The sequence below is a fragment of the Lissotriton vulgaris genome, chromosome 10 (genome assembly GCF_964263255.1).
Source record: "Lissotriton vulgaris chromosome 10, aLisVul1.2, whole genome shotgun sequence".
Classification (NCBI taxonomy): Eukaryota; Metazoa; Chordata; class Amphibia; order Caudata; family Salamandridae; genus Lissotriton; species Lissotriton vulgaris.
This window is the reverse complement of record NC_141698.1, coordinates 88,302,853-88,325,789: the sequence shown is the minus strand read 5'-3', so window position 1 is coordinate 88,325,789 and position 22,937 is coordinate 88,302,853. Positions and strand designations below refer to the sequence as shown.

The following is a 22,937-nucleotide window of genomic DNA, read 5'->3' as shown; positions in this document are numbered from 1 at the left end:
AAAGCAATGGCCATACCTCTCTGATCTCATGGATTTTGCAACCTCCAGTTCTTTCTGGAGCTCCTAAAACAGGAAAAGAAAACACATATGAAATAACTGTTTTTAGCCTTACTGCAGGAAAAATTATCTTTATGGCGACTGATAACTTTGAGTGGAATGGGCAGAAACCATCTTTTCCTCAAATTGCTGTTGCTGAGTTTTCTATTCATGAGGACAACTATTGGACTGCAATTATTTCACTAGCTAAACTGAACTGGTTGCCTTTTTGTTATTCTGTGGGACCAAAACAGTGTTCCAAAATTTCTTATTTGAGTGCCCTTTTCTGTAGGCTGGAGAAAGCTTGTGGAGGCCAACTTACCCACACTTAACCCCACAAGTTTCATCCCCAAGGTTCATCCCCATTTGTCCTTAAAAAGCTTGCCTCAAGTACTCCCTTCTTCTCATCGCACTTTGTGCCATTCACTCTACTTATACCCTTTGATGAGAACGTATCCACTTCAGGTGTACAGTAACCCCAAGGATCAAATCCCTACCCATACTGAGAGTCGAATCTGAGCAAATATTTTCATCAAAGGAAGACTTAGAACTAACACAGGCACCAAAATTTGATAGTTCACCCGTCGCTTGTGTGGAAAATAAAGGTTTGCACTAAGTGTTAGCTGGAATACTTCTCACCAAGAGGGACTCAAAGGGGTGAATGCAGAACTTCCTTTAAGGAACAATTAAAACGGTAAGTAAATAATAGCGTTTTTTCTCACATAATACAACGTTGTCATGCTGTCCACTGTACAATAACTATTTTGAAATACACTTGCCAGACTTTTGAAAAATTAGGTGGGATCACAGAAGTTTGAAAATGGACAGCACCCTTCAGGATTAAATACACAATTTAGGATAGATAGCAAAGTGATATCTCAACATTTGTTAAATCACATGTGACAGTATCACAATTGTTTTCCCAACAAATACATAGGCAAGAGACTCTGTGTCTTCAGTTTTCTGTCTTTTATTCAGTTTTTCATTTTCATTTAAAAAAATCGCTGATAGCCAAATAGCCAATGTGTTTAGTCTGTGACCGGACTTCTTCAGGGCTGAATAGGACGTGTTATTTTCAGGTTCATATGTCACATATGAACCTGAAAATAACACGTCCTATTCAGCCCTGAAGAAGTCCGGTCAAGGACGAAACACATTGGCTATCAGCGATTTTTTAATGAAAATGAAAAACTGAATAAAGGACAGAAAACTGAAGACACAGAGTCTCTTGTCTATGTATTTGTTGGGAAAACAATTGTGATATTGTCACATGTGATTTAACAAATGTTGAGATATCACTTTGCTATCTATCCTAAATTGTGTATTTAATCCTGAAGGGTGCTGTCCATTTTCAAAGTCTAGTAGGCCAAGGAAGTAGGGTTTCCTTACTTTCTTTGTCAGGTCCGTATAGGGATTACGTTCTTGGTTCTAGCACCTTCTTTTCGGACTTAGACACAGTACTTAAATAGTGGTGCAAACGCTTTGCCTTAATCCCTATACATTTTCTATGTTGGGATCACAGAAGTGCACACTGACTTGACCATCAACAAGGCAATTGTCAGGGGGTCCCATGCTCAGCCCCGGCAGGGCTAACTGATTGTCCGTCTCCTCAACAGGCGGATTACTACGGGCCCTTTAAGGATAGCCTTTGTGTACGTGACGGAGGCTTCGCATCTGGACCACCTGACTTTTCGGGCCTATCAGGAGTGGCCTCTCACCATATGAGGAGAGACCCGGAAGACGCTGTGTCTCCGTCGTGGGAGGAGGAAGTGAGACGCCAGGAGAACCACGCGACCGGGAGGACGGAAAGCACCGTGGAGACGGAATCCTTGGAAGTGGACGACACCAGGAGCAGAGAAGGTGCCGGACCGGTAACAGAGGAGGAGCGGACGGAGGTAGCTGTAAAGCCAGGAGGCCAACGACACCGCGTTTCGCCCAGCCACGCGAAGGAGGACGCGTGGCTCTCCCAGGTGCGTGCTCGTTTGGGTTCTTTGTTAAACTTTAAGAAGGGAGGGACCGGATAGGGGACCGTGCAAGTATCGGGGCACCTCGTTTAGCAAAGCCGTGTATAGCTCACTGAATGTGGTGGTGGTTCTTGCTTTATCCCGCACACCCTCCCTATTCCGAGAGTTTCTAGTAAACGGAACAACCCACTAAAAGCCACGTTCTTTTCTTTTCTTCCATGTGCTGGAGTGTCCCGGACCCCGACCCAGGAAGTGCCCCGAGGATTACAAACCTACCACCGGCCCCGTGTCTGACTGAAAGACTTTGTTTTGTTGATCTACAGTCTGTAAACCGCAATAAAATAGATAAACCGTCACCCTCTAGTCTTGGCTCCTTCCCTTCTTGTAACCGAAAGGTGACAAGTGACGAGCCAGCCAGGAGACATTCCATCTGAATTAAACAAGATGGAGACCTTACTAAATCAATTGAGTGAAGGCCAGTCCAAGCTAGAGTGGGCAATTAACCGGTCTAACGAACAAGCGGACAGTGATAGAGCTACGTTCACTGCGTCCATACAGACACAGGCTGATCACCTTACTAAACTCTCAGAGGGACAAACGTAGCTGTTGGCTGTTTTGGGTCAAAGTCGAGCCGCACACCCACCCGGGGCAGTCGTGCCGCTCCAAAAATATGTTCCCGGAGACGATCCTGTTTCCTTCTTCCTAAATTTCGAAAGGGCATCCCGCGCTAGTGCCTGGCCGGGTGAGAGATGGCCCTTTTATCTAGCACCTCTCCTTACCGGAGAAGCCCAGGCAGCCTATCAGTTGGCCAATAAGGACGGTACTGCGGCCTATGGACATGTGAAACAAATAATCCTTGATAGACTAGGAGTCGATGATGAGACTCATCGTTTACAATTTCGACAGGAGAGGGGAGCCCCAACTGATGCTCCTAAAACTCTCTTCTATAAGCTGAAAGATGCAGCAGATAGGTGGTTAAAACCACAAGAGGGGAATATCGATAATGTTATGAATAAGATTTATTTGGAACAATTTCTTGAAGCTTTGCCCTATGGCACCCAAAGGTGGCTCCGACAGCACGCAGGGTTGACTTTAGAACACGCCATTGAAATGGCTAATTCCTATGCAAGAGCCCAAACCAGGCTCGTCTTCCGAGAATCAGAAAAACCTGTTGTGAACAAAAACCTTACGAAACCTGAGAAAAAACCATACAAACCTCAAAACGAGCCTCTTCCTATAAAACCTAGACCTTTGAAGCCCGAGCCACCGGTCTTTACAAGTCCTCAGTGTTATGAATGCGGCGAGTGGGGACATATTGCCAAGTACTGCCGTAAAAAGAAAGAGAAGGAGGAAGAGCCCATGGAGGTGGGGTATGCTCCGCGTGCCCTCCTGTATGCACAAGAAACTGGTCCAGCCTTTTATGTAAGTGTCTTGGTAGACGGTAAGAAAACCTGTGCCCTGTTGGACTCTGGTTGTCGCCATTCGGTGATACAGAAAAACGCCCTGAACAGTTCCTCTTTGCTCTTGGACCGTAGTGTACGGATAAAATGTGTACACGGGGACATCCGTACTTACTCCCTAGCCAGGGTCACGATAACCACAGAAAAGGGAACCCAAGTACAGTGTGAAGTAGGAGTCCTTCCTAATCTACCAGAACCACTCATTATAGGTACAGACAATAAGTGGTTTTCTACCCTGATGACAGAAGTGTTAGAGAAACAAGGTAGAAGCGGGGTCAGGGAGGGTCTGTTAGCGGAAGAACCTAGGTCCACCGATACCAACTTTAGGGCTGCGCAGCTAAATGATGCCACATTGACCTCTGCCTGGCAAAACGCGCAGGATGATAAGAATCGGAATCCCCCTACTTATCCCTGTTTCATTGAACAAAACGGTCTTCTGTACAGAGTAGGGCAGAGTCAGGCCACTCCACAGCTAATAGTTCCTACCCTGTTCCGTGAGCAAGTAATGTTTTATGCTCATGCACATCTGTTAGCAGGTCATTCTGGTGCCGAAAAGACCACTAATTCCATCATTGAGCATTTCTATTGGCCCGGGGTGTATGCACAAGTGAAGAAGTACTGCCAGGAATGCCAGATTTGTCAGAAGAGGAACCCGTACATCCCACCTAAGGTTCCCCTTGTTCCACTACCAATCATAGGGAAACCTTTTGAAAGGATAGGGGTAGACATCATAGGCCCTTTACCGAAATCACATAGGGGTTACCAATACGTTATGGTAATAGTAGACTATGCGACACGTTATCCAGAGGCGTTCCCATTACGAGCAGCTACCACTAGCGCCATTTCCCAAAAACTGGTTGAGTTGTTTGCACGGATGGGATTCCCTAAAGATCTTATAACAGACCAAGGGACACCGTTCGTGTCTCGCCTCATGAAACAAGTGTGTAATCTCCTCAATGTGAAACATCTGCGTACCTCTGTGTACCATCCACAAACCGATGGTCTGGTTGAATGCTACAACGGATTATTAAAAACCACTCTAAAGAAACTTTTGACAGGAGATGGTAAACAGTGGGATCAACTTCTACCGTTGGCACTTTATGTGTTAAGAAGCCAGTTCCAAAGCAGTTTAGGGACTTCCCCCTTCGAGTTATTGTTTGGCAGGAAACCCCGTACCTGGTTAGAAATAACCAGGGATAGTTGGGAAAAGACAAGCTCAAAAGATGCTGAAGAATTATTGGACTATTCCCAGCAGCTGAAATCCCGGTTACACAAGCTAAGGACCCTGTCCTATGAAACCCTAGAGAAAGCTCAAGACAGACAAAAGACCTTTTACGATAAAGGCAAAAAGTGGAGAGAGTTGGACATAGGTGATTGGGGTCTGGTCCTTCTTCCTACTTCTACTCACAAGCTTCGGAAGGAGTAGCAAGGACCTTTCCAGGTCGTCAGGAAAATTGGTAGGACCACATATGCGCTGAAACGATCTCCTTCTCGAACCCAGATTTACCACATTAATATATTGAAGAAGTGGTTGGGTACCCCTCCGAGGCCTCATGTCTCAGTGTCACTAGCAACACCGCCTGCTCATACCATCGAGCATGCTGTTGTAAATGACGACCTTACAACTCCTAAGAGGTGTGAACTGAAGGCACTGATGCTAACCCACCAGGCCATATTCTCGGATCAGCCAGGTCGAACTACCTTGGCTGAACACCATATCCCGACAGCTCCGGGGGTAGTTGTAAAACAGAAACCGTATAGGGTCCCTGAAGCGCGAAGATCAGTGATAAAAGAGGAGGTACAGAAAATGTTAGAAGCAGGGATTATAGTCCCCTCTAAAAGCAATTGGTCTTCCCCAGTGGTATTGGTGCCAAAGCCTGACGGGAGTAAGAGGTTTTGCATTGACTTCAGAGCAGTGAACAAAGTGTCAAAACAAGACTGTTATCCTTTACCCAGGGTAGATGAGTTGATAGAACGCCTTGGGGAGGCTCAATACATAACAACCATTGACCTCACCAAAGGTTATTGGCAGGTGCCTCTTTCTCCAAAAGATCAGGAAAAGACAGCGTTCACCAACCCTGATGGTCTCTTTCATTTCACTGTCTTGCCCTTTGGACTTCATGGGGCCCCTGCTACCTTCCAACGTCTTATGGACACCGTGTTGGCCCCTTATAGACACTTTGCGGCAGCCTACATAGACGACATTGTCATCCATAGTCCAGATTGGCAGACCCATCTAAATCACTTGAATCAAATCCTTACGGCTTTGGAAAAGGCAGGAATACACATAAATGCAAAGAAATCCCGTTTTGCCTTTTCTCAAGTGAAGTACCTGGGCTACATGCTGGGTAACGGTCAGTTGTTTCCGCAACAAGAAAAGGTGAAGGCTATACAACAACAGGAGTTTCCTAAAAATAGGCGAGATCTCCGGGCCTTTCTTGGTTTGGTTGGTTACTACCGACGGTTTATACCACACTTTGCCACGCTCTCAGCCCCTTTGACGGATATGTTGAAGAAAACTGCCTCTTCTGTTCCGTTCAAGCAACCCTCTGCCCAAGCTCAGTCCGCCATTCAGGCACTGAAAGATGTTCTCTCCTCGTCTCCAGTCCTGATTACACCTGATTTTGGCAAACCTTTCTATCTGCAAACGGATGCTTCCGGGGTGGGACTGGGGGCTGTTCTGTCTCAACTGGATCAAGAGGGGAAGGAACGTCCTATTCTGTACTTAAGCAGGAAACTTTTCCCCAGAGAGACTGTCTATCCTACGATAGAAAAAGAGTGCCTTGCGGTGAAATGGAGCATTGAAAAGCTGCATTATTATCTGGATGGTCGGCGTTTTATGCTGTACTCTGACCATGCCCCTTTGCAGTGGCTCCAGCGGAACAAAGGGCGCAATGAGCGTATACTCCGTTGGTTTCTGTCCTTACAGCCGTACGACTTTGAAGTCTGTCACCGTCAGGGTACGGCTCAAACGAATGCTGACTACTTGTCCCGTTATCCACTTTCCCCCGAACGGGAAAAGTCTAGGGGAGGGATTTGTCAGGGGGTCCCATGCTCAGCCCCGGCAGGGCTAACTGATTGTCCGTCTCCTCAACAGGCGGATTACTATGGGCCCTTTAAGGATAGCCTTTGTGTACGTGACGGAGGCTTCGCATCTGGACCACCTGACTTTTCGGGCCTATCAGGAGTGGCCTCTCACCATATGAGGAGAGACCCGGAAGACGCCGTGTCTCCGTCGTGGGAGGAGGAAGTGAGACGCCAGGAGAACCACGCGACCGGGAGGACGGAAAGCACCGTGGAGACGGAATCCTTGGAAGTGGACGACACCAGGAGCAGAGAAGGTGCCGGACCGGTAACAGAGGAGGAGCGGACGGAGGTAGCTGTAAAGCCAGGAGGCCAACGACACCGCGTTTCGCCCAGCCACGCGAAGGAGGACGCGTGGCTCTCCCAGGTGCATGCTCGTTTGGGTTCTTTGTTAAACTTTAAGAAGGGAGGGACCGGATAGGGGACCGTGCAAGTATCGGGGCACCTCGTTTAGCAAAGCCGTGTATAGCTCACTGAATGTGGTGGTGGTTCTTGCTTTATCCCGCACACCCTCCCTATTCCGAGAGTTTCTAGTAAACGGAACAACCCACTAAAAGCCACGTTCTTTTCTTTTCTTCCATGTGCTGGAGTGTCCCGGACCCCGACCCAGGAAGTGCCCCGAGGATTACAAACCTACCACCGACCCCGTGTCTGACTGAAAGACTTTGTTTTGTTGATCTACAGTCTGTAAACCGCAATAAAATAGATAAACCGTCGCCCTCTAGTCTTGGCTCCTTCCCTTCTTGTAACCGAAAGGTGACAGCAATGTTATGAACAACTATTGTTTTTGGGAAGATGAGAGCCACTGAATGACCTTTTCCCAGGTACTACCCAATTTTCTTTAAAACATCCAACATGGAACAAGCCAGCCACAACTGTACTGAACCTTTTAACAGCAAATCAGGCTTCACTTAGTGCTACTTCGCTGGTTTTGAAATGTTCACCTCTGTGCAGGTAGAAGAACTTTAATGAACCACGTCAATGCATTTGAGGAATACAGATATACATTCATTCCCTCAAAAAACACTTCAGTTGAAGGGATGTTACAGTTAAGATAGTTTCCTCTGAAAAGGACAAGGAAAAGTGCTAGTTATGGTTACCAATGCAACCATAATTGTCACCCAAATCAATGCTCATAACCCCACTTCAATGACATGTCTAACCTCACCATTTTATTTTTTTATTTTATTGGATTTGTATTGCGCTCAGCTATCCTCAATGGGTTTCCCAGCGCCAGGGACAGACTGCAGAAAGAAAACAAGCAAGTGCAAGATGACCTTAGAGAACGGCCAGGTAGATAAGGCTGGACAAGGTTCAGGGGGTAAGTAGGAGCAGAACTCTGACGGATCTTAAACAAAAAACACAGTGTTTTAAAGGTCACGCGATCTGAGATTCTCAACCAGTGTAGGTCACGCAAGGCTTGCATTGCGGACGTTCTCCGTGGAACATTACGCAAGAGGCGAGCGGCTGAATTTTGTACCACTTGGAGTTTAATTGTTGCTTTATCCGCTCCAAGATAAAGCACATTGCCATAGTCAATGCGGGACATCACAAGGGCCTGAACGACAATTCTGCGGGTGGACTCAGGCAGCATCCATAAGATCTTCTGCAGCCAGCGTAAGATGGAAAAACAGACTGCAGCGACCTTAGTCACCTGCTGCCTCATCGAGAGTTTGTCGTCAATCAGGAACCCGAGGTTACGAGCAACAGGCACAGGGGTAGGCAGAGGACCCATATCACAGGGCCAGTGTCTAGAGCCCCACAGATCTTTATGCTTGCCTAATATGATAACCTCTGTCTTATCTCCGTTGAGCTTCAGCAGATGGTCTTGCATCCAAGCTGCAACGCGAGATAGGCCAATTTTGAGGGCAGAGACTTCCTGGGCCCTGCTGCTAGAAAGAGAAAACACAATCTGCGTATCGTCTGCATATGAATATATGGACAGACCGGCGTCCTCTACGATGGAGGCAAGAGGTCTGATGTAAATATTAAACAACAATGGGCTTAATATAGACCCTTGAGGGACGCCGTAAGCATTGACATCATCAAGGACAAGAATTGTGATCACATCACCACAGCAAAGACCAAGCACAGCATCACATGAAGGCAGTGCCTGGCCTTCTGTCAAGCCCTCTGTCAAGCCCTATGCCAAGCCCTATGCCAAGCCCCTGTACTATCATAAGCCACGTCACAGGACCTTTGGCAGTATGTAACAAGGGTCAGTCTTGAGGCCACTACCCAGCATCTGTCTGAACTGAACTCCTTTCACTGTGCACAGCGATAGCGGAGTGTGAGCTGGCTGTACACTTTGTTGCAGCAACTGAATGTTGTTAAGGTGAGTTTTATGGCTACTTTAGCAATTGTTTAGTCTTCTAAAGACATATAAATACCACCCATCAACAAAGTATTTTTAGTGATTTGTTTTAAGCATTGCACCCAACCTTATGCCATTCAAATCAGTAGTGGCCATAAACTATTGTACACGAATGCCCACGTCACATAGTCATATAGTGCACCAAGCCCTGTATTCGTTATTTTTAACCCACTCTGAAACGACAAATTTGATCAAACTCAGCCTGTCAAAATAATTGCACACGATGCACTAAATGTAGGAGAGATCCTTACAAAGAACTGCGGTGACACAGGTGCTAGAATAGGGTGAGTGTGGGAAAGAGGGGAAAAAAGTGTAGAGAGAAAAAGATGAATAGACAACAGAGGGAGTGTGAGTGGGACATTTGGTATAGGGCAAGGACAGAGTAGCGAGAGAGGTCAAAAAAAGAAGGTAAGGGAGGAAAGATTGAGAGGAGTAAGAAGGAGAAATTAAAAAGGAAGAAAAATTATCAAGATTCCTCAGAGCCCTATAATTTTTTCCCCCTGAAAGTGAAATTCAAGATAGAGGGAAATACATTGGGGCTTTTCACCAACCAATCAGGTCTGTCAAAATAAATTTCGTTCATAAACAAAATTCTGAACTATCTAGAAATTAACTCCTTCAAATAAATCTTACAGTTTATTAAACTGATTTACCTCAAACCACAAAATATTCCATTTTAAACATATTTCTAGTTTCATGTTGGTTATGGCATTATGGTATATTTCATTTTAACAGGATTTGCTGTGGTGGAAAGCAGTTATTCCTATGAAACTTAAGTTTGAAAAGCGCTTCTAATTTGAATCTCCCATTAGCCCCATACGGACAGATCTGCACAATCGTTGACATATCAAAATGTAGCTGGATGTGGTAACTGTCAAATTTCATGCACATTTGTAAAGTGGCATCAAAGTGGTTAGCAACTCAAAACTAAAAGCCTTTTAAATGGAAAGATAAATATAACTATCGCTCTCTCGGCGGCGTGGCAAAGATGCCTTTGCAGTGGTAGTTCTACGGTACCATAGTAAAGTAGTATAGAATCGCACCAAAGGCTATAATTTCCATACAAAGTCACCTTAATAGCCTATGGGCCATATGTATCAACACATTTCCCCATAGACGCAGAATGGGCAAAACCCTATGATACATCTGGCCCTATGTCCTTTAAAAAAATAAAATGAAAAAAAGGACCAAACGAATTACAACCAATCCGGTAACAGCATCCTGGAGAGCACTCCCAACAGAGGCAGAGTCCCTCATATTTTCAAAGCATAAGAAGGAATAAATAATCCAGATCTATGGGGAGAGTTGCAAGGGGAGGAGGGTAGGTCGCAAGTAAAGCTATGAAAGATACCAATACTGGAGAACTGCACTCACAGGCAAGTAACTAATGTTATTCTCCAGCAAGAAAGAGCAGAATGTCTGTATCTTGAAATTGCAGCCAGGTGAACTTTTACGGACGCATGTACCAATCCTGCTCTGGTTTGGGAGAGTAGGTAAAGCAGGATCTGTTCAGCTGACGTTTCCGAGGGATGCAGGTTAGATTGCAGATACCACAAGCAGAATCTTTTCCATTTCAACCTGTATGTCTTGTTTTTTGATTTGGCTCTTGTCTTGGCAACAATGTTTCTACAGTCTTGTTGACTTTAGGAGTCATGCAATGTAAACGGAGAGACGCTGGTTCCGGGTGTAGGATCTGGCCATTGTTCCTCGTCACGAGGGTTTGGATCTTGGGTAGGCAGATGGGATTGCACTCAGACTCCGAGAGCAGCAGGAGCACCGTAAACCATTGCTGCCTGAGCCATTTGGGAGCAATGCCCCATCTTAATCTTGGTGAGGATTCTCGGTAAGAGGGGAAAACGTATGCATATATCCCAGACAATCTTATTGAAAGGGCATTCCTCCAGGACCCTGGGAGTGGGTGTGGACCGGCGTACAACATTTGACATTATCTGTTGCAAAACGATCCAATGTTGGTTTGCCCCAGCGTGAGAATACCCTGTCCAACACCAGCTGATTCAATTCACACTCAAGTCAACTGTTTCTGGTTCTGCAGACTCCGCCAAGGTTTTGTCCACTGCGGACAAGCTCGGTTTTTAGAGATATGCTGTAGGCCGTAAGCCAGGTCTAAAGGTCTTGAGCCTCCTGAGAGGGAGCTAGAGATCTTGTTCCCCCCCTGCTTGTTGATGTAATACATGATGGTCATATTGTCTGTACAGAACAGCAATCAATCAATCAATCAATGGCATTTATAGAGCGCACTACTTACCCGTAGGGTCTCAAGGCGCTGGGGGGGAGGGGGGTGCCGCTACTGCTCGAACAGCCAGGTCTTCAGCTTCTTCCTGAAGGAGAGGTGGTCTTGGGTCAGGCGCAGAACGGTCGGGAGGGCGTTCCAGGTCTTGGCGGCCAGGTAGGAGAAGGACCTTCCTCCTGAAGTCGCTCTTCGGATGCGGGGGACGGCGGCGAGGGCGTGGTTGGCTGATCGGAGGTGGCCTTTGGGAGCGTAGAAGTTGATTCGGTTGTTGAGGTAGCTCGGGCCTTGGTCGTGTAGGGCTTTGTGTGCGTGGGTGAGGAGGCGGAAGGTGATTCTTTTGTTGACGGGGAGCCAATGCAGGTCTCTCAGATGTCCGGAGATGTGGCTGGTTCGTGGGATGTCGAGGATGAGTCACAGCACAGAGGCTCCTGCTATTCGAGGCAAAAAGGCTTGAAGAGTGAGTAAAATCGCTTTGAGCTCTAGACGACCGATTTGCATCGATTTCTAAAGTTTGACTATTTTCCCCGAATTTGCAGGTCCTGCTAATGGCTGCCCCAGCCCTCCAAGAGGCGTTTGTAGTGATGACGAAGTCTGGAACTGAAAGGAGGAATGTGAAGCTTTGAGAGAGATGATCTGCTTGAGACCATCAGGCTAGTGTCTCCCACATCCTTGGGTAATGTCAATTAAAGCCTCGAAGGAGCCTTTTGATTGGATCTATTGCATCTGGAGTTCTTCTTGCAGTGGTCTTCTTTTCAGCCGTGCAAGCGGGACCAGGTTTATAGCGGATGAGATCATGCAGAGGAGAGACTTGAACAGCTGCACTGAAACAGACCACCTTTTGGAGATTTGTAGGGTCAGGCTTGATAATCTTTGTTGTCTATCTTGTGACAATTAGGCCTGGTTTCTGATGGTGTCAAGGTTGGTATCCTGGTTTGACTTAGGATGGTCAAGGATTTTGGGTAATTCACTGTGAGGACTAGTCTGTCAAAGAGTTAACTGCAGGCCGAGGTAGCCTTGGAGGCATTTTACAGAGTTGAGGCTTTTAGCAGCCAGTCGTCTTGGTAAGGGAATACCCAATGACCGTGGAGAAGTGTGGCTCAATGGTTAGAGCGGCAGACCTTGATGCAGAGCACTGGCCAGGGACCAGGGTTCTATTCCCGCCTCGGCGGGATCGGGCTTAAATTCCTCTGACCGGATATTCTCGCCTCAGTGCCGAATCTAAGCATGGGCCCCACGCTGCAACTCTGGGCAATAGCTTGCTTAGTCTCCACAACGGCCCCCGATACACAAGGGATGCCTGGTTTCACCATGGGATGCCCAGGAGTGGACACCTCACAAGGAAAAGTCAGGAGGGGTTCCCATGTGGTAGGAGTACAAGCGCCGGGATGCTTACGGGTTACTGTTCGCGCTATACAAATACAACACATTTACATTTACATTTACCTTGCTTGCGAAGTGCGACCGATACCAGGACGAGGGATTTCGGGAAAATCAGAGGAGTGGACTTGAGTCCAAAGGAAAGGACAGTGAATTGGTAATGGGTACCGGCTATGGGGAAATGGAGATACTTGAGATGCTTTGGCTGTATAGGAATGTGGAAGAACACATCTTGTAAATCCAGGGTCATGTAGTAATCTCTGCTGTTCAGTAGGTGGAGAAAGTCGGAAACAGTATGGAAAGACTGTTTGCTCAGAAATTTGGTTAGTTTCCTAAACTCTAGGATGGGTCTCCATTCTAATGATTTCTTGCGTATAAGAAAAAAAAAAAAGGATTAGAAGCCCATGCGCTTCTGAGAACAAGAAACCCTTTCTATAGCACCCTTGGCCTACATTATTAGAGCTTCTTTGCTCAGTAAGTGAAGACGAGGTAGGTGTGCCCCTTTTGGAGGATTGTCTGGTGGTCTCAGCAGGAACTCTAAGGTATGTCCGTAGGTTATCAAGTCCAACACCCATTTGTCCAATGTTATCTCCTTAAATTGGGGGAGGTATTTGGAGATATTCACGACCACATCGGTGGAAGGAGCAGATGCAGCCGGTACCTGGCCTGGGACACTGTGGCCTGCATTGCTTCCATGAAAGGGGGTGGGGTTAGGGGGGTGTTTGCTTTTGGTATGCACCTGTTGTAGGCTGTTGAGGGTGGTTAGCGGTAGGCAGGCCTATATTGAGAATGAGGCTGGTAATGCCAAGGTCAATGAAACACCACTCTGAAGGTGGAGAAGCCTCTCCCTCTAGCTCCCAGAAAGGGAAGCTTCTTGAATTGGAATGTGCCAAAAGACCTAGCAGTGTCAGTTTTGATAGCCCATAAAGCGTCATCAATAGATCTACCAAACAAAGTTTTATTGTCATCGGCCATGACCACGAGCTTTGATTGGACTTCAGGTCTAAAAGAGGCAGCCTTAAGCCATCCTTGGCATTTTAAGATTGCTGCTCAGGCCAACTGACAAAAACCTGCGGAGGCGATGTCGAGAGCACAGTACCATTTCTGAAGCAGTACGTTCTCCTTCCTGTAGGATCTTTTTTCCTTCCGCCTTACTGTCTTCAGGGATCAAATAAAGCAGTCTGCTGACGTACGACCACATTTAGCGGTCACAGCACCCCAGAATCGCAAATGAGTTGGCTGCTCGGACTGTGATGGTAGACAGAAGGGAGAATCTTTTCCCTATATTGTTCAAGTGCCTGCCTTCCTTGTCTGGTGGTGCAGAGATGGGTGCGGAAGGATTTTTAGAGTGCCTTTGTGCCGCTTGAGAGATGACAGTCAGGCTTGAGATGACTGGTGAAGCAAGCAGAGGAATCATCAGTGGCCTTGTATTTTCTGTCGAGGCGAGGCGGGACTAGCACTACCGTCACCAAGGTACTTCATGATCTTTATCCCCCCAACCCAGATGTAGTCTTTAACTGGGATGGCTCTCACAGACTTTCTGGCTGGCTTTATAAAATCATGAAAAAAGTCAGACTGCATGACAGAAGTTGGATGATGGAATCTCGCTGCAGCACGGTCCATCAGATTATGAAAACCCCATATATCCTCTGGGGGAGAGTGACGGATGAAGAGATAGAGGAGACTGAGTAGGGACAAGGTAGTTATCCCGTTCGTCACGTGGATTTTGGTGGTCAGGGATCTCATCCTCTGTGGATGTGTGGTTCTCTGATGGAGGTGCTGCAGTGTTCGCGACCGGTGTCATCTGGAGCATTATCGGATAAATTCTTGGCAGGCCAGGAGAAGCAGGCTGGGGTGGAACGAGTGGCTGCTCTTGTGGAGGTTCAGTAACTCTTCTCCTTTAATCCTGCAGCATGTCCTATAGGTCCTGAACTAGAGAAATAGGCATCTGAATTTTCATCTTGTCCAGGCTGACATTTGACTGAAACCCAACGAGCGGCCCTGCCCAGACCAGGTCTAAAACGGGAGTTAGACACTATCAAATATTTAGGTGTCCAAATTTACCATGTGGAGACCAATCTAGTAGACGGAACTCTAGGCAGGGCAGTGGCCTTGATTCGCCACTTGCACCCCTTTTCAACAAGGTTGCCACTGTCACCAATCAGAAGGGTTACCATCTCAAAAATACTGATACTTTCCCAGCTCCTTTATTATTTCACAGCCATCCCGGCGTCCTGTGGTAGTCCTTTAAGAAGCTACAGCGACTGCTGACATAACTGGTGTTGGGGAAAGGCAGGAGCCGGGTCGCACTCTGTAAGCTTTACACCCCCTTAGAGGAGATTGGACTGGGGACCCTCAACTCTGAACTGTATTTAGTTGTGGCGCAGCTGCAGTGGCCACAATGATGGTTGGCTCAAGTACCATTGTATACGAAGGGGGTTTGGACAAACTGGGAGGGCAGCTTCTCCTATTTTGGTACTAGAAGCCACCCCGCCTTGAGGCACAGGCAGTGCATTAATGCGTGCAGCAACAGACCAGGAGACAGTTTATCCATAGGAGCACCAAGAAAACACCCTTTACCCAAAGTCTCCCCATTTGGGCAATGCCGCAATGGGCACCCCTCCGAACATCATCTTGGACAGGAGACTGGACAGAAGTGGCGATTCAGGTGTGGGCAGATGTGATGACCATTGGTGATCGGAGAACCTTTGAGGACTTAGCGAGTGAATAGGACCAGGGCAGTGTATGCTTTATTCCGTCCTAATGGGAGTGATGCAGGCGACCTGGGGCACTGATCGAAGGGTGCCCCCCACGTTGACTCCGTTGGAGGTGCTACTGACTTGTGGGGGGCACAGGAATGCCATTACCTGCCTACTCTGGGGAACCAGACAGCTTAAAGAGTGGTAGAGTACCGTATTGGCTACTGACATATCGGAAAAGGTATGGGGCCGCTGCCTACAATCAGTTCGGCAGTGGCCACGGAATGTCTGATTCAGACTTGTCCAATTCAATTATCTCCACCATACTTATTTGACCCTGGAGAGACTTGGGAGAATGTACGCAGGGGCAAGGAGCACTTGTCCCAGATGCAGGGGAGGTAATGCAGATTTTCTACACATGGTTTGGTCATGTCGAGGGATATCCCGGTTCTGGACACAGGTGACACAGCCTAACGTGGGCGAATGCCCGTTTCCTTTCATTAGAATCCCTTGAATGTTTACTAGAGGCAAGACCCACTACCAAAAATGCAAAGGGCCATCTGTGTTTCCAGAGCATAGCCCTGATCTTGGCAAAAAGATGCAGAGCCATGGCTTGAAAGTCTGATGTTGCTCGGCCTGTGAAGTGGACCAGTGTGGAACTAGATATTCATAGGGTTTTCCATTACAGTGCAGCGGAGAGGATCCCTTGGGGCACTGGGATGCCTATCCGGTAAAATTAAGACCAAAATCAGAAGAGCGACCCCTGTGAATGCAGGCTCTGTCCTCTAGTGGACACGATAGGGAGGGATTGGTGGGCGGGGAAGGGGAAATTGTTGTAGATTGCCTAACCTAATTATCGTGAGTAAAGTTACTATCGCTGGAATCTCTCAGAAGAAGTATCAGGCAGAATAGAAGGACATGGGGAGGGGAAACGGAAGCTATGCTTAATTTGTTTATTCCAATTTTTCTTTGCAATTAATGTGGTTGCAACACGTTTCTTGCATATGGTAATGTTCTCTCTTGTGGATACAAAGTCTTACACAGATCTCTTATATGAACCACTTACCAGGCACCAGAATGGATCTTAATTTTTTCTTTTTCTTTTGTAAACAATTTCAAATCACTTATGCCAGGGGGCTGCTTACAGTCATGCAACCCCACCAGAAATTAGGTATTTGGTTTATATAAAAAATCACTATCAGTTTCCTCCCAACCAAGGCGGTCACAGACCTAGGAAACTGAGCAAATACTTATAAGTGATCGAGGTCCTCATATGAGCCATTCAGTTCTATAATAATCTCTTAACCCATTAATCAATCCCATACCATACCGCACTGCCTTCTCTATTAAACCTGACTGGACAATGACTCCACCAAAGAAACATTTCTGTTTCAGGCTTCTAACTTTTGCAGGGTCTTCGTGACAGTTTGTAATGACCAGAAACACAAAGTCCTGCATTATTAAAAACGAACTGACCAGTAGACACTATCAACTTTTGGATGCTGTTGCCTCCTCCTACTTTCAGTCATCATTGGTATTCCAAAAGAAATGTGTTGGCCTGTGGTTCCTTAGTTAAAATAGGTCCTGTAGCCTTAAGCTAGCTTCACCCTCACTTGTAAACAGTGTTGGGGGTGCAGATGATTGTAACTGGGTACTTTTGGAATTATTTGCTCCAAAGTACTGCAGCTTAAAATTTCCTTGCCTAAAGACACCAATCATTGGGGTATAATCTCCAGCAACCAACTCTTTATTTTCCTCAACAGGTACTTCTGCTGCGAGGGAGATGTCACAAACTATCATACAGCAGTTAACTTACTCATGTATATACTCCTGAATGGACCCTGTGGGCATCATTTTCTTCTCTTGATGTGGCTTTCCTGCCACAACCATTGTGCTTTTCTACGTCTGGCCTGGTTGGACTGCTGGTCGAACATCTCAACCACATTCCCCAGGTAAAATATGCTCAATTCGTAGCAGACCATGGCACAATGACAGGGACCTCTGTGCTTCAGGGTCAGTACGATTGCCACCACTTAGTCACAGAGTTTAGTAGGATAAACAGTTTTAAACTTTGCATGTTCCCAAACAATTCAGTTCAAACATTTCCTTCTACTAATTTGGGACACAACTAGAACAATATGCTTAAAAGCCAAACAGATATTTTAAAGGCAGAAATCATATTCAGGTAAATGAACTCATCGCATATCTGGCTAAGCACAATTTTTTACAGCAAGCAAATGTACCAACGAAATTTTAAAGAACTTAAGCTAAAATGCTGCTACCCAGTAACTATTGTTTGTAGCTTACAGTGCTGTAGATTTGCTTACTCTCCAAATTGCACTGTAGAGCATTGGGTGTAGACGTTAATGTGAAATTTGCACAGCTCATGCAGCTTACATTTGAACCACTTTACTCTTGTGCAATGCAATATCTTTGTTGAAAAGAAGCCTTCTGAATGGGATCCCTTCTGTAAGGGTCAGTGAGTTGCAGGTTCGAACGGAGGACTAATCCCCATTTTCTTTCCAGAGTGGTTTCTCGTTTAGCAAGGTGTAGTCTAAAATATATACCACTCTGCTATTCAAAGGTAAAACAACCTTTGTATTCGCTGCAGAGGGCACCATGAGAAACACAGCGGCTACAATAGCTTTCTTTGGTATGACTCCACTAGCAGACATACACAAAGCAGCTACGTAATCAACCCTAAACACTTTTACTTATTATTATGTGAATAATCAAGTCCACAAAGAGTTGAGAGCTGGCCAGGCAGTGCTTGGAACTTAGTTTCACACATCTGCTTTATCAGCTCACTAACAATTACTTACATGGAGAGCACTCCCTTATAGTCTATGCAAAGCATGTGATCTTCTGTAGCATGTGCTACAAACGGAAAACGTAACTTACTCCACTGACTAGTAGCCTGTAGTCCAGCAGATTCACTTGCACTGCCCCTCCTCCCCAGAGGCAAACCAATGCTTATGGGGAGGCTTTTACTCTCCAAATGCACCTGTACTCCGTAAGTTTCAGCTTCGTTTAATCTGTGAGGAGTCCTTGGCCTGGTGCACTGTAAGATTTAAGAAGTAGTCAGAAGACATCATACGACTAATGACTTCTTAGAATAAAAACAACTTGCAAATATCCATCACACCATTAGATGGAAGGAGTGTGCAGAATATGTGATTTATACCAGCACATGCTACAAACAGAAGCTACTACTGTTAAGCTCGAGTTAAACTCTTACCAGATACCAATGTGGTATTTCAAAACCATTTTCTCCTTGAAGTGCAGACCACTGGTGGAGTGGTGACCTGAGGAAACTTATTAACCAGTGCAGCTCAGCTCTCATTGAACTGAACCTTTTGTTTAGACCCAACACTTCCATTAGGTCTCAAACTATTTAGCAGATTACTATAAAGAAGGGTGAAAATTGTGTAATTTCACATTTTAGCCTGTTACTCAATGTACGTAGGTGATCCATGTGTACAGTTATTGTAAGAGATGTTGTTCAATCCTTGTCTGGTCACTACTAAAATAAGCAATGCTGAATGAAAATCTCTAAAAGATGAATTCTTGCTTTGATGAGTGCTCCTAAATAAACTATGTATTGATCCCACAGATTCATCTAGCTATTGAACCATTGTATAGGACCACCTGCTTGCCATAATCATGGAAAGTATGTAGCCCTGCAAGCAGTACAACACTTGAAAACATCTTTTTGTATTAGAAAATGCTAATTACTGTCCTGGCATGGGCACAAAAATGAACAATCCTGGATCAAACGGAGCAATCACATTGGTTACCAGACGAGTGTGAGCTTCCAAGGTTTTGACACAGAAACCTTCGATATTCGGAGAATCTCCTCTGTCGCATATCCCGATGACCAGTCGTGCCTGCCTATGAACACTCGCAGCATCTACTTTTACAGGAGGTAGACATCAACACCATCGTTAAAGCGGCTAATTCAGCCCTTCGTATCCTGTCTACGCAGTACCACAGTTGGGCACTATTTGGGAGCCACCTGGGAAAGTTGTGGGGGAAACCAAAGTACCACATCATAAGTGTAAGCCATGAATGAACTAGAGGGTACTCAACACTCCTCTCTCTTCATCCATAGTCCCTGTGCCTCCTCTCTGGGAAGCCAGGGAGGATGTGAGAGTACAGGGCAATCTGAGGAGACGGGGCAGCACACACACAGCACTGGGAGATTTCCAATAGAGTTCTTTTTACCTCGCCTCCTGAGCCAGCTTTTTAGGTATCGCGACCTATCAATGCGCGCAAGCGCATTGAGCGGAGCGAGAATTCAAGTGCTCAAAATACTGGTGAAACCAAGGGTTTCGTTCGTGCGGTTTTGTTTGAGTTCATGTGAATCACGTGACCAAACAAGCACGCGCATCAGCCTCCCTCCCTCCCTCCTAATTGCATTTTTTCACGGCCGCACAGCACATCAAAGGGCTTCTCCCAGCGTGTGCTGTGCGGCTTCTCCTCCCCTAATTATTCATGGCTGGCCGCCCTAAAGAGGTCACTGCCACCACGATGATACATGCATGTGTTCTCTGTATGTGTGGTGAGCACAGCTCACGACCACGGCTTGAGGTGCACATTTGCCAGCCTTGCCAAGTGCGTGTTCTCGGAGGCAGGGAGAGAGCGCGTGAAATATCACACTGCTGTGCATCTCCTGTTGTGTACGTTGCTTGAAATGGTGACCTGGGGTGGTCAGTTTTAAAGGCACTTCCGTATTCATACTTTAAAACTGTTGATTCTGCTCGCATTCACGAGGAAGTGTCGTTGTGTAAGGATCTTGCTGTACATCACGGGTCACTCCGCACAAGAGAAAGAGTTTTTTTTTTTTTCTCGGACACGTAACTTGCAGTGTTGCAGGCTTCGCACCATCATAACTGGTTCCCGGGGGTGAGTAGCTCCACTATTTGACCATTTGTACACAATGAAAACCAGTTTTATTTCTAGAAACTGAGTCCGTGAATGAATGATTGATGGGCACTTTTATACACCACCATCAACTCTCCGGTGCTTGCTAGTGTGAAAGCATGCTTGTCGTCTGCCTTTTGAGCTTGTCTACACGTTGCTCAACAGCAACAGCAAGGCTCAGAACCTGGGGGAAGCTAGGGAGACAGATTAGAGTACGGTGGGAGGCACAAACATCCTGTGATTCTGAGCAAATCACCTCATCTTCCCGTGCCTAAAAAAGGCGAATGTGTCCGTGTAATGCAACTGGTGCTCGTGTAAGCGCTATGATACCTTGTGTATTTGTACCTACATATTTGGAGAATAGCTCGGCGGCTTGTGCCAGAGCAATGAAAAGCGACGACTGTGTCCTCATGCCAAGTACAGTGTTTTTTTTTTTTTGCCAAGTGGTTTTGTTAGTCTGGCCGACGTTAGTCTGCTGGCTTCCACCCACCCTCTTAAAGTGACAGAGCGACACACTGCGCATTGAAAGTTAGGGAGTTGTAGTGCAAGAGGCTTGTAAATAGCCCCATAGTCTTTCAGCTCCAAACCTCCCCACTTGCTGTTACCAAATTGCGCTTGACCTGTACGTGTACTTAAGGATACATTTTTGTATACAAATGCGTGGCCTTTCGTGGATATGCCTGGAGTGGTTCAGGCCTTGAACAACAACCTATGATTCAAATTGAACTAATCTCGCTTCAGCCAAAATTAGAGGCTGATAAAACAGAGAACAATGCGCCCTGCCTAACTTTGCCCATTCCATACACTTGCTGGAGGTTGTGTTTACTTTAGGGGTCCTGCAGCTCCCCTGGCAAGAGTGTGCGCCCCTCCCCCACCCTGCAAGCCGCAGAGGTGCCGATAAGGGAACAATGGGAGCCGGGCCAGGCAGACCGACTGCCTGACAGACTGAGTGCGGCCAGACAATGTGGGCCCGTCGTAAAACAGCCGCAACAAGCACTCGTGCTCAGATAAAAGGCCGGCCGTGTGCTTTTGTGGACTTCAGCAAGGGACACTGCTCTGTGGCGCATTGTGTGCAGCGTGTTACCAGCGCAGGTACAATACCTCGGTATACTTTGTTTAGTACAAATGTATCCCGTATGCCCATTAAATACAAATTAAGCATACAATGATGGCATAATGTGCGCCACTTCAACTGTAGACGAAAGACGAGGTAACAATGCTTGGATGCGAAGTGTGTGCTGTGAGGTAAAAAGAGGCCTGATTGTGTAACGTCACACACATGGCGCTGATTTACCTCCAAACATGTGTACTCCGCACCGGCTGCAGCCTTGAATCAAAGCGCAACCAGACACATGGATGGGGCGTGTGCCCAAATCCAAGATGCTTCCTGGATCCCAGGAGGTGGGGGTGGGGGGAGTACATCACCCAGTACTTGCATTTTAGCCAACATCCACCTGCACCAGAGTGACCAGATTTCGAAAACCAACAACTGGGACATTTTGCAAACATAGAAGTAGGACAAAAATTTGCATCGAGTTTGGGAATTAGTGGCACCGCTGATCAACACGGAAAACAGACAATGAGGCACTGAGTGGAATTCAATGCAACGTTTACACATCAGTGTAAAGTAAATTAATTTCTGCTAGAGGCAGTTAATCCTGCTCTCGAACACATGCGAATTGATCTCAGTCAGTGTTCAGCGAAACCTCATCCAACCCAGGATATAGGCTACATTTAGTGAAATGTGCATACATCTGACAAATCCGGGACGCCAGATCACCCCCACTTGCATATAGTTAGAAAAGCAGTTCCAATAATCCAAAGTGCTGTTAGTAAAAAAGCCCGGATTGGATGAAAGTGAATCTCATGACAATGGGCCCACTTGATAGTCATTAATTCTTCTGTGTCCAGCCACGTCTGTGGTGGAAAGGCATGCCTTTATTCCCATGTTCCTCTGCTCCCATTGCACAAAACAGCCAAAGTACAACAGCACATTCTTCCCTCTTCCAGTAGGTCAGACCTTTGAACAGTATTCACAGGACAAGCTGCACCTTCTCTTCTGACCTCACTACTGGTGAACTGAAGGTAAGGAAATTGTTAATATTCTACTGCGAACTAATGAAGCCGGTCCTGGTTAAATGCACTATGACATTTAATTGGCACAATACCGTCAGAAAACATGCGTATGAGGTGACCTCAACAGTATATATGGTGCTTCCCAGCCTTGTGAGTGGCACTCAACAGGACACACACATACCCACACCCCCACACACGCACACAACCCCCCACACACGCAACCCCCCACACCCCCCACATACAACCCCACACACACACATACCCACACACACACAACCCACACACAACCCACACACACACACACACACACAACCCACACACACACACAGCCCACTCACACACAGCCCACTCACACACAGCCCACTCACACACCGCCCCCTCACACACCGCCCCCTCACACACCGCCCCCTCACACACCGCCCCCTCACACACCGCCGCCCTCACACACCGCCCCCCTCACACACCGCCCCCCTCACACGCCGCCCCCCTCACACACTGCCCCCCTCACACACCGCCCCCCTCACACACCGCCCCCCTCACACACCGCCCCCCTCACACACCGCCCCCTCACACACTGCCCCCTCACACACTGCCCCCTCACACACCGCCCCCTCACACACCGCCCCCTCACACACTGCCCCCTCACACACTGCCCCCTCACACACTGCCCCCTCACACACTGCCCCCTCACAC

The 22,937-nt window shown here is 46.9% G+C and overlaps 1 protein-coding gene across 8 annotated transcripts in view; it reads right to left on the bottom strand.

The window, feature by feature from the left end:
- Positions 1–22,937, bottom strand: part of SUN1 (Sad1 and UNC84 domain containing 1) — a 316,273-nt gene that overhangs the window by 62,878 nt on the left and 230,458 nt on the right. For all 8 annotated transcript variants that reach the window (XM_086940550.1, XM_086940554.1, XM_086940551.1 and 5 more), the window contains one exon: positions 17–63. In XM_086940550.1, the coding sequence (XP_086796676.1) occupies positions 17–63 (47 nt within the window). The remainder of the gene's footprint in view (positions 1–16; positions 64–22,937) is intronic.